This window comes from Periophthalmus magnuspinnatus, chromosome 16 (assembly GCF_009829125.3).
Source record: "Periophthalmus magnuspinnatus isolate fPerMag1 chromosome 16, fPerMag1.2.pri, whole genome shotgun sequence".
Taxonomy (NCBI): Eukaryota; Metazoa; Chordata; class Actinopteri; order Gobiiformes; family Gobiidae; genus Periophthalmus; species Periophthalmus magnuspinnatus.
Window position 1 is genome coordinate 27,823,945 of NC_047141.1, and position 14,931 is coordinate 27,838,875.

General features: G+C 38.3%; 2 protein-coding genes across 2 annotated transcripts; one reads left to right on the forward strand and one right to left on the reverse strand.

Annotated features, from left to right (window-relative positions):
• Positions 1-1,236: 1,236 nt before the first annotated feature.
• rps27.2 (ribosomal protein S27, isoform 2) lies at positions 1,237-7,575 on the reverse strand. The gene is made up of 4 exons (XM_033981169.2): positions 7,516-7,575; positions 6,951-7,059; positions 6,253-6,363; positions 1,237-1,297 (listed from the first exon to the last, which is right to left on the reverse strand). Exons 1-4 carry the CDS (start codon positions 7,519-7,521, stop codon positions 1,269-1,271), a joined length of 255 nt encoding a protein of 84 aa, XP_033837060.1. The 5' UTR covers positions 7,522-7,575; the 3' UTR covers positions 1,237-1,268.
• Positions 7,576-7,939: 364 nt separating this feature from the next.
• Positions 7,940-13,860, forward strand: rab13 (RAB13, member RAS oncogene family). Its single transcript, XM_033981168.2, has 8 exons — positions 7,940-8,448; positions 9,580-9,640; positions 10,966-11,026; positions 11,146-11,223; positions 11,784-11,873; positions 12,347-12,412; positions 12,510-12,560; positions 12,645-13,860. Exons 1-8 carry the CDS (start codon positions 8,325-8,327, stop codon positions 12,714-12,716), a joined length of 603 nt encoding a protein of 200 aa, XP_033837059.1. The 5' UTR covers positions 7,940-8,324; the 3' UTR covers positions 12,717-13,860.
• Positions 13,861-14,931: the final 1,071 nt, after the last annotated feature.

Consider the following 14,931-nt stretch of genomic DNA (forward strand, 5'->3'; position numbering starts at 1 on the left):
TATGTAACTTTTCTGATGGAGGGTCTGCCACCTGCTTGTCTGTATGTAGATGTTGCTTTATCTGGAGGTTCTACTGTATGGTAAAAGTCAGATCTGTGGAAAAGCAATCCTACCCCCAGTAAGAATGCATGTTTTCAAGGTTAACATTTGGAACTGAACAAATGCCATATTGACAAGTTTAACGCCGCACTGGTTATTTGAGGCAAAACAGTATTTCCATGGAGACAAGCAGGTAGCAGGCGCTCACCCAGAAAAGTTACATAATGCACCTTTAAGACCGGTTCATTAGACCTGTTTTGTTTTCCTGTTTTTTTATTCAGATACACACCCACTGATGAGTTATTACATAAGATAAGAGAGGACAAAGTGCACCATTACACGCCCAAGTAAATTACTAATAAACATGACTAGTTTTTAACAGGTCAAAAAAAAAAACTATTTGAGCCAATTTCCCCCCCCCCCCCCCCTTTTTCTAAACATAAAAGCATCTGCACTAGTTATGAAATAAAATAATCCAGACAATTTGTAAACCAGAATTTTATTTTTTTGTCCCATGTAAAAACAAAAAAAGTGAATTATGCATTTACAATTGCTAAACAGAAAACAAATAAAGCAGTTTCAAGCCTGTTCATTTATTTAATGCCTGATATATTTTTATTTAAACCAAACCCAATCAGACACATTCACATTTTTATGATTGACATAAAATCTTTGATGACATAAGTGCAACAAGCAACATAAACCACTGCAAACACTCAAATATGGTACTGATTTTGATCAGCCATTTACTGAACAGCTAACGTTTACAACAGAAGAGCTTTTTATTCAAAAATCACAGCATACTTTTAAGATTCAAGCTAGTTTGATTAATGAATACACATTTTTAAATTTTCTTTATTTTTTTTCATTTTTTTAGTTGCACCAAAAGGCCTTAAATCCTTTTCATTCCCAGATTCACTCATCATAATCCAAACGTTAAAAAATTTAGTCTGAGGAAGAGGAAAATCATGCTCCAGACCCATTTCCCAAAGACAACCTACATTTATTAAGACTGCTGAATGTATCACTCCTCTGCAGAATCAAAAGGACAGATTTTCTGGAATACATGATCCTCCCCAGCTCTCCATGTGAGCCTCAGTTTGAAGCAGTGTCACCGCCTTATGACCATAAAGCTATGGTCCTGTCCTCCTCCTCTTCCTCCTCTTCCTCCTCCTCCTCCTCCTCCTCCTCCTACTCCTCAACAACTACGTCCAATGCTCATCATCTCTCTAATGCTGTTTCCTCCTGAATGAACAACCTGCAAAAACAACAAAAGAAAGAAAATAGTTAAAAGAAAAAGTTAAATTAGTGCTGAATAATGTTGCTAATAATAAATGCTATTTTATTATTATTATTCAGAGTTTTACGTTGCGCCATGTCGCCAAAGCACATTTTGAGTTTGTGTATTGTGCAGGGGTGTTCATTACGTCGATCGCGATCTACCAGTCGATCGCGATCTACCAGTCGATCGCGATCTACCAGTCGATCGCGATCTACCAGTCGATCGCGATCTACCAGTCGATCGCGATCTACCAGTCATTTGACGGGACGTGATCTAAGGCATTTTGGGTAGATCACGTCCCGTCATCCATCCAGTCACATGACTAATATACAGGACAACCAGTCAGATTACACCTGACTCTAGGTCACATCATGGACGCTGCACACGCATAAACAAGCACGAGTTAGTTTAACCCTATAGCGTCGGATCCTATCGTCGCCTATAGAGCGCGGTTGCGGACTTTCCAGCAGCGCAACTCCGTGGCCAGTCGTGCTCTCATGTAAATTCAAACGGCGTCTCAAAGCGGAGACATGGAGCTATCTAAATATTTTACCGTCATTACAGTAATCTGCCTCTGTTGTCCTGAAGGTGACGAATCATTTATTCGATGCATAAAAGAAAAAATACGGATGGATATGTAAAATAGAAGTAGTTGTGTGGAAAGATGCAGTAAATTCTGATACTTCGTTTAACATGATTTTTATGGCTATAAAAAAAAGACAAAACCATAATCAACATGATTAGCTCTGTTATCGCTTTCAAATGAAAAATGCAATTTTACTCCTGGCTGGCTGTCAGAAGCTACTGCCCGAACTATGCATCCCTCACTGATTCTATTCAATGCAAGTCATCAGAGCAGTAATCATCATTCAAGTAATTATGAACATGTAGGAAGTTCAATTGTCTTGTGCAGTATTATCTCATGACGTTGTGCAAGGTACATGAAAATGCACTGTACATGTAAGAATCCATAATACATTTACAAATAAATATATGTTTAACATTTTTTTATTAAGTCAGGGGTGTCAAGCACTTGTTCACCGAGGGCCACATTAGCAAAATGGCTGCTCTCAAAGGGCCAGATGTAAAATAAATGTAACTACTTTTTAAAACTTGTTAATTAACTGTTTCTGTATTTATTACTTCAAGTTACCGTAAATTTCGGACTACAGAGCGCACCTTGATATAAGCCGCACCAGCTAAATTTGAAGAGAAAATCAATTTTGTACATATATAAGCCGCACCTGAATAAAAGCCGCAGGTTTTCATATTGTAACATGAGACATTTACACAGAAAGACGGTGCACCGACACGCTTTTTTTTAAACTGTGCCTGAAAATTGGCACCAACACGACAACAACACGGGATGAACACATCTGCAGGTTTAGAAAATAAAGCTGCACCAACACGGAAAATCTGCTTTTATTTCCTCTGAAAACTTTTGTCGTCTTTTTACATTGACCAAGTTGGATTCATTGATGTCGAGCTTACGTGCAGTGGCTCTATTTCAGGGGTCGGCAACTCGCGGCTCCGGAGCCGTATGCGCCTCTTTCAGCCTTATACTGCGGCTCTGCGTGGCTTGGGAACTAACACAGACACAGCTCACAGTCCTGCGTAAAGAGCCCTGATTTTCAGACGTTGTGCGCACAGGGGTCAGGAGCAACTTTGGCCCGTCCCTAATGACACACTAATAAGCTCGTCCGTAGATGTATCATGAAAATCCTGCTGGAAATCGCCACAGAAATCTATTTGATGTAGTAGCAAGTATATTATCTGCTCTTGTCTCCGCGGTGACGTATCACGTATAACACATCAGACACGACGCACAAAAGTAGAGCCACAAGCGAGTGAAAATGAGCCAAAACAAAAGTCTTTGGAGATCTTTTTAACAAAGGGGAAAAGGACAACTGAGGAGCCAGAAGAAGAGACTACGACCTCCAAGAAAAAGAAAGATAAATTTAACAGACAATGCCTACTTAAAATCTGGGTTTGTCGCTACAGGTGACTCTCACGCACAGAGTCCGCTCTGCGTAACATACGGGAAAAGCAAATAAGGCAATGAAACCTTCAAAACTGCTTTGGCACATGGAGAATAAGCACCTGGGATTAAACGATACGCTACGAGTTTTTTTGTTGTTGTTTTTTTAAAGAAACTGCGGAGTAGAGTAGACATAATCACATAATCAGCGCGATGCATGATGCAGCGGTTTGGTGAGTTGTATTTTTTTAATGCACTTAAGTTGTTTTTGCCATATTTATCTGCCACGTGTAGAAGGCTTGTCCGTGAAAGTAAAACCTACATTATTCCGTTACATTATTGTTATTATACAGTGTTATCTTCATTTTAGATGTCAAAAAGTATTTGCGGCTCCCAGTGTTTTATTTTATGTGGAAAGTGGGTCCAAATGGCTCTTTGCGTGTTAAAGGCCGACCCCTGCTCTGTTTCCTTTCTGTTTCTTTATCTTAAAAACTGCATCATATCCATTTCATGATGCGCAAAATGATCGTTCAAAATCAAAACTAGTGAATTCTTCAGAGCAGAATCTTTCCCCACGTCTGTCTCACTTTTACGTTTACAGCTAGAGAGCGCCCCCCAGGGTCCGTTATCCAGTAAAATTCCATATATAAGCCGCACTGCTGTAAAAGCCGCAGGGTTCAAAGCGTGGAAAAAAAGTAGCGGCTTATAATCCGAAATTTACGGTACAAATATTGTATATGCAGTTGCCTAGATGTAAAAATATGGCTCTGTAACTGTGTATCTCATAAAATGACATTTTAAGACCATCATACCTTTTAATTAACCCTGTCGAGGGCCACATAAAATGATGTGGAGGTCCACATTTGGCCCGCAGGCCTTGAGTTTGACACATGTGTATTAGGTGGTAGATCTTTCAGACACGATCATTTTAAAAGTAGCTCACATACTCACATACATTCTGAGCACCCCTGGTATTGTGCGTACTAAAGCCTATTCTGATTTTGGTAAGATTAGCAATAACCTTAATATTTTGGATTCTGCCCTGATTAAGGATTTGCCTGTTACACATATTCAAAATGTGCAAATATGAAAAAAGACAAACAGATCTGCAGAGGTCTAAACTACACAATTACAGAAGGTGAGATGTAATGTTGTTTACAGAGGACAAGATACCTAAAAAATAACATTTGGCATTTTTAATTCTGTCACTATTAATCTTGCAGTTCTACATTTTTCACATTAAACACTGAAGAATGCTGCCAAAAGTATCTCCTCGCTTATATATACACTTATGTAAAATGCTGTCCAACATCTGTTCATTTTACAGATGTTCTTAAATTAAAAGCAAAAGGTACAAAATGTTAATTAATTTACAAGGCTAACTCTAATAGCCCTCTTTCTGTTACCATGGTAGCTATTGGTAGGCAGCAACCTTGACCATTAAGCTCAAATGATTCACAGACAGACTGAATAAACCACCTGACATTTAAACCAATATACCAACATGTGGATCATCGCCTTCAAAACCACTTCTATTGTTTCTATCGTGTTTGCTAAAGTTATTGCTAATATATTGTTCTGGCAGATGAGGAAGATGAAAGAATCACGTCAGATGCCCTTCAGTTAAATCCACATCTGTTACCAGAGTTATTGTATGCCTTGATAGACACCCTTTTCACAAAGAAAATAATGAAAGGGCAACACAAAGGCAAAAGAGTTACGAAAGTTAAAATCAAACACAATAACAAACATTTAGTATTGGCCCAGACTAAAAATCAACAGTTTAAGAAGCATCTGACTATATGAAATAATAATGAACAAATCTAAAATGCATTTTTTCAAGGTGGCGCTGAGACAATACACAAACCACATACTCTATTAGTGGGTAAAAGCATAACTCATTACACCAGTTACCCCAATGTGAAAGACATGATATGATGGCAGTTCTCTCAGTAATAAACAATATGAACCATAGTTGTCTACAGTTGTCCATAGTACACATTTTAAAACAAGTGCCCAGTACACCAGTAAATTATATTTGAAGATGCTTTTAGCTTTAATTTGATCAGAAACACAAATAACTTTACTTTGCAGAAAAAAAGACAGTCTCAATAAGTGGTTCAAAACCAAGTTGAGCAGAAATGGGGCTGGGCGAAATGCCACAAAAAAAACAAATTGTCCTTGTGATATTATGCTTTTTGATTTATAAGGGCTTTTCCATTTAATGCACCTCTATGCTCAAACACCCACCCTCTCCTTCTATTAGTCATCCTCTGAGTGACAAGTGGGTTTAAACAAAAGAGAGAACTCAGAGGAAGTATGCAATTGTAGTGGCCTCTACTATTACTAAATGAATATGAACTATGATAAACTCAAAATTAGGACTGCAACTAATGATTACTTTAATAGTTAACAACAAATTTCTCAATTAGTCGACTAGTCAAACAATTATTTCTATTGTACATTAAGTTTTTAAATATATCAGCATCCAAATAAAGGTTGAAATATGGTGACTGAAGGCATTACATTGGGAGAATATTTGGGAATAAAGTGTATTATTGATGAAGACAGAAATTGTTTATTCTGTTTTGACATTTTGATATAATAATGCCTCAGTCTTCGTTATAAGGTCTTTTTGCACGACGATTACGATGATCAAAATACGACTAGTTATTTTTTTTTTGTAGTTGACTAGTCACGATTGGTAAATTAATCATTGCAGCCGTACTCAAAATTATAAATTTCATTTACTGCCCACTCGACAGCAGAATGCAGTAAGACACTGTGTGTAAGACACTGTGTGTAAGACACTGTGTGCAAGATACTGTGTGCAAGATACTGTGTGCAAGATACTGTGTGTAAGATACTGTGTGTAAGATACTGCTTTGTTCTGTGTTGTATCTTAAATAAAAATGAATTCAAATGAGAAATGCTAGTTTAACATGTTGTGTACCTTCTGTGAGTCTGGCCTTCCCTCCCGTGGGCTGACAGAGGACTGTGGAGCAGCCGACGCACAGCACTACTGTCTGAGCATGGCTGAACACGGTGGTGATTTTGTAGCAACCTTCAACAAAAACAAGAGTAAGAATTGGAAACAGCAGGAACACGTAAATCATTGACTTTTGATAAAACACTGAAACTGACGTGTCCGTGCAAGTGTTGAGTTAAGGGGTCATTTGCCACTCAATTTAACAGCCACACGGTTTTCTGTATGCCTTATTTGACACCCTGGTCACTGGAAGAAGTAATGATAGGGCAACACATAAAGGCAAAAGCACAAATGGACAAATAATAGCAGGCCAGTCCAGTGGCAAGAGGACCCCTGGGGGTGCATGTGCTTGGAATCATTTCAGATTAAAAAAGAAAAAAGTGAATACCTTATGGAGATGGATTAATGGAACAATTAAGATTGTTCCAAACTTAAATAATACACATGAGAAAGTAAGGTGGAATTAATGTCTTTTCTGTGAAATAAGGGGGAAAGGCAAGAATAACTACGGCTTGAATGTCCTTGATAAAACATGTTGACAGCTTTATAAATCGCTGTTACAACACACAAAGGTGTGGGTATAAAAAGGTTGTAAACCATTCTTTAAAATTAGTTGCTGCTTGAGCAATAATTAAGACAAATTATACATAGAGCCAACTAACCTGGACATTTGACATCCATAAAGTAAGAGTTGGGACATTGGACAAGACGTTTCTTCTTGTGTCTCCTTTTTTCCTCCTCCGGGGATGGATTTAGGAGATCCTTAGCAAGCTAAACAACAACAAGTAAATGTTTTCTTAAACTGATGGAAATAAACATTAGAAATAAACAGTTTTCTCAAAAGATTAATAAATTCATGATTCAGGACAGGAAGGTACAGACACTGAACATTTTCCAAGATAACCACGTGACAACGGTTTGAAAAGAAAACAATGGTGGATTTTAACGCAATTAACACCCAAATGATGACTTTACTTTGAGTACGACTATTTAAATCTGCTACCAAACCAAAACTGACCTTTTTACACGCAAAAAATAGCAACGTGGACAGTTTTTCAGCACGTGTTTCGCCATTACGCGAGTGCACGGTTTATAACCATAGAAAATCACATATAACGTGACAAGGCACGGTAGGCCAAAATATTTAACAATATTCTACACGTTCATCTAGTGAAATAACCACTTTTCACAGTTTGATTGCTTTATATTTGCTTTTTAACTACTTACTGGCATGTCTGCGTGTCTGGACTTTCACCGGAAATCACTGCCACTAAAACCGGAAGTTGGCGGCGCAATAATAGACTACAGTTTGAAGAGCAACTTAGAAAGGTACCGTTTTAAATTTTTATGTTTGCAGTAAAAGTGCATATCCTACGTACTTCTAAGTTTATCTATTTAAAATTATTTTTTTTACTCAATGTATTTATTTTTATTTTAGTGATTTTAATTTTTTTTGTTGTTGTTTTTTTGTTTTGTTTTGTTTTTTAAACTGTACGATGACAAATTTTTTTCCCCCTAAACTCGAAATGTAAAGTATTGATGCAAAGTATTAATTTTGCTGTCAATTCAAAACGTTATAAAAACAAAAAGCAAAACCGGTGAAACACTTCCATCTAGTGGCCAGTTCGTGTCTATGCAGCTTGCACTTCCCATTACGTTGACGACCAGTAAATCCGGGTGGAAGCAAAGTTTTTTGGAGACTGAAAAAACACGTAGCCATCCCGGAATGTTTGCAAACTGCTAAAGACTGCCCGTGAGGGGAATGTAAAATACTGTTCTTTGGATATATTTGGCGCAGAAGAGGCATGTGCGGTTGTCTTGCGCATTTTGGATAGAGAGGAGTTTGATCCAAGAGTGATCCAAAACAGCGCAGTAGAGGCTCTGAGGGGGATTGGAATTTACCGGTGACAAGGAAAAAGAAGAATCCTCCAACTACATGGAGCAGGCCTTTTAAAACATTAGAAACCCACAATTTCTTAGGCCTATATGAAAATAACCTTCAGGAGTGACTGAACTTTGTGCGTTATCTGCGTGCCATGGCAAAAAAGTACGATTTTCTGTACAAACTGTTACTCATCGGAGACAGTGGAGTGGGAAAAACGTGTCTTATCATCCGTTTTGCAGAAGATAATTTCAACTCTACTTACATTTCCACCATTGGTAAGTTGTTATTGTTATTTACTTTACTAAACAATATGAGCTCTGTTAAATTTTGCATTTATCAGACCAGATTGTGCCATTCTTCATTTATTCTGAGAAAACTTAAAAACTGGTTTGTGGTTTCATGTGGTGTGCTTAGACTGGTCATGTCTCAACTTGTCAGTGCACTACCAGTCCACCTCAATCTCCACTGTTACTGTCTCATATCAGGTTTTTTTTTTTCTTCTTCTTATAGTATCTTCCTTGACCCTCTCCCCCATCTCCGCCTCTGATCTCATTCCTCTGTCTAGGCTCTCACAGGGTCCACCCACCCTCATTCCAATCTCTATTAACCATCTCACTGCCTCTAGAAGAACTGCACCAGAGACTATGACCATGCATGAGTGTATATGCACCATAGAAGTCTCAACAAGTAAATGTATAAACAGGACTGTGCCAGGACCAACCCAGCCAAAGCAGGACTGAACGAAACCAGGGTCAAATGATAAATGATGATTAAACCTTAACCTTAACGTGACTTAATTATGTCTAAACTTTAGACTAAGGATATAAGAGGGCAGATTAAACCAGGAAAAAAAAAAACATCTTACGCACTAAATCAGATCTAAACCAGGATTTTTCCAGGAAATAAACAAACCAGGACCTTTACCAAGACTAAACCAGGAGTGAATACTTTACCCAAACTTAATCTGAGTAACCAAAGACTAGACCAGGGCGTTCCCAGACTATAGAACCAGGAGTAAATCAGGAAATATTGGTTTAAAGTGTAAACCCACACTACTGGGGCTAAACCAGGACAAAACTAAGACTAGAATAGGTGTCAAAGTGCTGGATTTCAGTATTTTAAAACCTTTACGATGCTGCCCCCTCCAGTTCCCTGGTCTCCCCTCAAGTTGTTTCCAGTAATTTTGTCCACAAGATTAAACAAAATAGAACAACTAAACAGGAATGAGTGTGTTATGTTTAAAAAGGAGAAGAAAAGAGAGAGAAGACAAAAAACCCAAGTATGGACAAGGGGTGACCTATATATGAATGAATGGGGTGTGTGTTGGATGGGTGGGTGAGTTTATACTACATATTTATGCTGTCTTTGCTACATTTCTCATGCCCTTCCTATTTTCCCTTCTTTAGGCATCGACTTTAAGGTGAAAACCATTGATGTGGATGGAAGGAAAGTGAAACTGCAAGTCTGGTAAGCGCACGCAGGTCTTATCGGAATTTAATCCTTTGTTGAATCTGACATTGTTGATAACATAAAAGATCTCATCCCAGTTTGTTCATTTCCCTGCAAACTCCCATCTCCATACAGACTAAAATAAAAAATAAATAAATAAAATAAATAATAATAAATAATAAATAAGTAAAATAAATAAAAAATTAAAAAATACTATTCAATACAATAAAAAATAAGAAATAAAAAATAAATAAATAACCTTGTGAAGCAAAATTAATTCTCACAATATTTGCATGTTCATAAAGACAATTATAAACATAACCACAATTAATTCTCAGTGTCACATAAACTCAAAATATTAGCTATTGTTGTTTCATTTTAATTAGAATAAATAAAGAAAAAAAACAAGCCACTCTTCATGTATTAGGTTAAAAATGAATGAATGGGGTGTGTGTTGGATGGGTGGGTGGGTTTATTTTTCTAAATTATTTTAAATCCTTCTTCTGGGTGTAGTTTGTTTACTTACTTTACTTTTTTCATTTTTATTTCTCTTTTAAAAGAATAGTTTTACAGTGACCTGGATCAGCATCAGAAAAACAAATACAAATAGATTTATATAAAAATACTATTATGTTGAAATTTGAAAATGTAAAAAATGACTTTCTGTTCTATTAAAAAAGCATTTTAAACCAGTTTTTGTGAATTAAAAAACTGCATTCAGTTTCAAGCTTTTTCCTGCTACTAGATCTACTTCATACTAACACTGAGGCTCATTTTCAACATTTACTACAGCCTCTTTTAGCTTTACATAGTTTTATCAAATATCATAAAAACACCTTGGATTAGAGCACCCAGAGCACTTCAGTACTGCACTGGACTTGTGTTAACCTCAATCTGTGTGGCATTTTTATGTAATAGTTTGATATTGTTCATTTAATCAACACAATTTCATTAAAGCACTTCAATACTTCAAATCATTTCTCTATAAAAAAAAAAAAAAGTTTCTGGCTCGATATGGACGCTAAGGAAAAAGTTTAAGCCTGAATACCAATTTTTGACACCACAGTGATTGTACAAAAAGATGATTTGTATATAAATTTCAATGCAATATAATAGACTTTTTAAAATAACCATATAGTCTTATAACAATACAGTAGTTCTGGTGACATCAATACTATTTAAAGTCTATGCAGGAAAGGTTCAAATGTGTACTTTTTTTTGCATTATTATTACATTTGTAGCATTTCAGTACAAGTTTTAGTATTAATTAGTGTTCTGTTTTGTTTTTTGTCAACTCTACTATTTATATAATGCATCTGATTGTGCACATGTACTTCATTTAGGGACACAGCGGGTCAGGAGAGGTTTAAGACGATAACCACTGCCTACTACAGAGGAGCCATGGTGAGTACAGGATGCCCACTAGACAGACTAAATAGATAATAGGTCTGACTTCATCACCGGGGCCTTTTGTGCTGTACCTGTAACTACCGCCCACTCTATTACCCCTCCACCCCCCACAGGGCATCATCCTGGTCTATGACATCACGGACGAGAAATCCTTCGAAAACATTCAGAACTGGATGAAGAGCATCAAAGAAGTAAGAGCCTTTACTGCACCTTAAGTATTTTAACGAGGCAAAGACACTGGCTGCACAGAAGTCGTTTAACATTAAGGTCAAAGCGGGAATTAAATGTTACCAGTGGTGGAAGACGTAATCAGTTTTATGGTATGACGTGGTTTCCTCATCACAAACAGATCTGGAGTTGTGTTTTGTTTCGGAACGGAAAACACTCACTCTGTTCCACCTTGTGATGTCATGTGGTGATACAGGAAGTGCTCCACTGTGTTTTTAAACTCCACATACCTGCACGAAAATCACTCAAATAATTTCATCCCTGGAATTTCCCATCTCTACTAAACAAAGGGTAAAAAGTAACTGTTAACTGGTAAAGTAAAAGTACAGATACAAGAGCAAAAAATACTTACAAATACATAGGTTTCATAATGTTTTTTCCAATCACGTTTGAAGTAACTGAAGATCCAAAGCGCTCTCGTTGACTGGTTGTATAGTTTTTAGTTCATGCTACTAGACTAACTGTGCCACAGCTGCTGAAGTGGGCCCCTCATCTTTAATAACTGAATAACTCTCTTTTGTAGAACGCGTCTGCTGGAGTCAGCCGGATGTTACTCGGTAACAAATGTGACATTGAAGCCAAACGGAAAGTTCCCAAGGAAACAGGAGAAAAGGTACTTACACGACCGATAAAACAGATGACGAGAATAATCAGATGAACCAGTAATTAGGTCTGATTTTTTGTGTGTGTTTATCATAGACTGTATGTAAGTCTATGGTGTTTACAGGCACAAAAGATCAGTGAAAACCTGGTGTCATGTGTCAGTTTATTAGTTAATTAGTAGTAACTTTTGTATCTGGAAGATAAAATGCAATGAATTTTAAAATAGCTCTTTCAATCAATGTTCATTTTTGTCTTTGCCACATCAGTTTGTTCTTTTTTTACATAATTGTCCTTGTCAAAACCTGCACAGGTGTCAACTATTGCAAAGACGTCAAAATATGTGACTTTTTACACAAGATTTTAAGATAATGACCAGATTTTTGATGTGCATGTAAATATAGCCACTGAGAGGAGCAACTGAATCATGTTTTGTCATTACATTTGAAGTGTTTAAGTGTAAACCACATCTGCTTATTTCTACAGTTGGCTAAAGATCATGGAATCCGGTTCTTTGAGACAAGTGCAAAGTCTAGCATCAATGTAGATGAGGTGAGCTGAAACATAACACTTACTCTTTTATAAACACTATTCTTCTATTGGTTCATTTAATTTAGTGAGATTTGTGCTGCCTTTTTGAATTTTCCAGTCCTTTCTGGCTTTGGCGAGTGATATTCTTCAAAAGTCCAGCAAGAAAACAGTAAGACCATCATTACTGTTTCACGTTGTGTGTCATTATGTAATAACAGAATGTTCTAAATGTTTTTCCAATGTCGTTTTATAGGGTCCTAGTGGTCGAGAGGTCAAAATCACCAGCAGTACAGAGAAAAAGGCTTCCAAATGTGCTCTTCTCTAGACACTCACATGGCCATTAAAGGACACTTCACTTTAGCTTAAAACACATATCACGGTTTGGCTCCATCTTGTGGCGAAATGTAAAAATGTAAAAATTGTTTGGTGTACTTTTAAAGAGGCAGACAGTTTTTAAGGCTTTTCTTATACTGTAACTTCACTTTTTTTTTTTTTTTTCAGTTTTCAGATTGCTTTGATATTCTGGCCAGATAGGAAAATCACACAGCTTAAACAATTTACAATTTATGACAAATCCATCGTAAAGGGAAGACATTTTGTATATAGTCGACATAAAAGGGCCCGTATCGCGCTGTTAAAATGCTGTTTCCTCATCACAAACAGACCTGGAGTTGTGTTTTGCATCATTCACACATTTTTAACTTACAAACCCTGCATATTTAGGTTGAGCTCTTCTCTCAGGCTGACAACACTCTGTTCCACCTTGTGATGTCATCATGTGGTAATACAGGAAGTGCTCCACTGTGTTTTTAAACTTACGTACACCTTCATGAGAGTCATTTGGATGATTTCAGACCTGGAATATCCCAACTCTACTGAACAAAAGAGTTACAGATAGATGTTAACTTGAAAACTACCACTTCATGACATCACAAGGTGGAACAGAGCATTCTGAGCTTTGTGTGAATGAAACAAAACACGACTCCAGGTATGTTTTTGATGAAGTAACAGCAGTTTAATGTGGCTTAAAGCTCTCAAGACTCAAATTTACACGATACAGGACCTTTAAGGATGAAAATAGGAAATAAATGCTATTAAAATACTTTACACCCAACTAAACACAGGCGCTATAGCTTTGAATCCAGTAGAGTGTATTGTCTTATGAAGGCGTGGAGAAAGTGGTAGAGTGAATAGAGAAAAGTGGAACATGAGATGAGTGGGCGTATGAACAATAATGGATTATAGGATGTTAATAGCGGTGCTCCTGTGAATGGAGACATTGTAGTGTGGAAGAAGTGCTTTGATAAATGTCTTTTCAACAGCTGTCTGAAGACTGCATTTGAATTTGATCTGATGTTTGACCACAGTGTGTCCATGATCACAAATATCTGTGTTTTATTTCAGTTACTTTGTGTGTGTATTTGCACACGTCACACCCCTGCTGAATTAAAGTTCTCTTTGGCTTTGTATTCAACTCTCACTCTATGGTGTCTCAGAACTTTCACTCTGGAAATGAACAGTCCAGTGCACATCCTCTTGTGTTTTATAATATCGTTTTTAGGTTCAGGGCCTGTTCAACATCAGGCAGCTTCACTGAGTAAGCTGTAAACTGACACCTTTAAAGACCTTCATTTTCCCCGCCTCTTACGCCCACCTCTCTTAGGTTAACTGTGGTGGTATTTAAATGCTGCAGCCTTGAGCCAAGGGCCGTCGCTAGGCAACCGCCCCTCCCGCAGCATCAGCACCACGGCCGTGCGCGCGCTGTGCCGCATCTCCGCGCGGCCTCCACGTTGTGCGTGCCTTGTCATCACGCAGGGCAGGTTTCAGTTTGCAAACACGATACACCGCGTTCACAGCTCTGGGTGGTATAGGAAAAGGGCAAAGAAGATGGATAAATATAACTGATGTACTTCAGTGTGCGCTTCGGCCGGACACAGAGGACGTAGATTTCGGAGGACGTGAGCGGGGGGACAGTAGGCCCGTGGTAAGCCTGCGATATATAGGCTAATGTAGCCAGATCCATAGAGTATTACCACACGGGTTGAACGGGACACCCGCGTGACTGCAGGGAGAGGCGGAGGAGAGGGGGTGTCTGGTTTGGAAGTGGACCACTGCAAAAGCTCCGCAGGCCCCTGCGCTCACTGACATTTTAGCTCTCGCAACTTTGTGTTTTTGGCGCTGCAGAGCCGGTGTATTTGTTTGCATGTCTCCACTGAGCCAATTATCGAGCCGATGCCGTCCGGGAGCCACAGATTTGCAGAGTGACAGGATGCTAAAGAGCTAAGGAGAGGGGGCAGATGAGCGGCGCCTCGTGACAGCTGTAACCCCTCACTGAGCCCGCGCGCCGCGGCTGTGGGACGGTACATACCTGAGAATAAAACCTCACGATGATGAGCGCTGGGATACTGCAGGAGCCGCGGCCTAGACCTGGCTCTACCGCAATGCCACTACATGGAGGCGTGAAAGGGGCCACTGGATAAGAAGATGTTAGCACAAAAACTGACCTGTAAATACATGACAGCTGACACTCACTTCTGCTC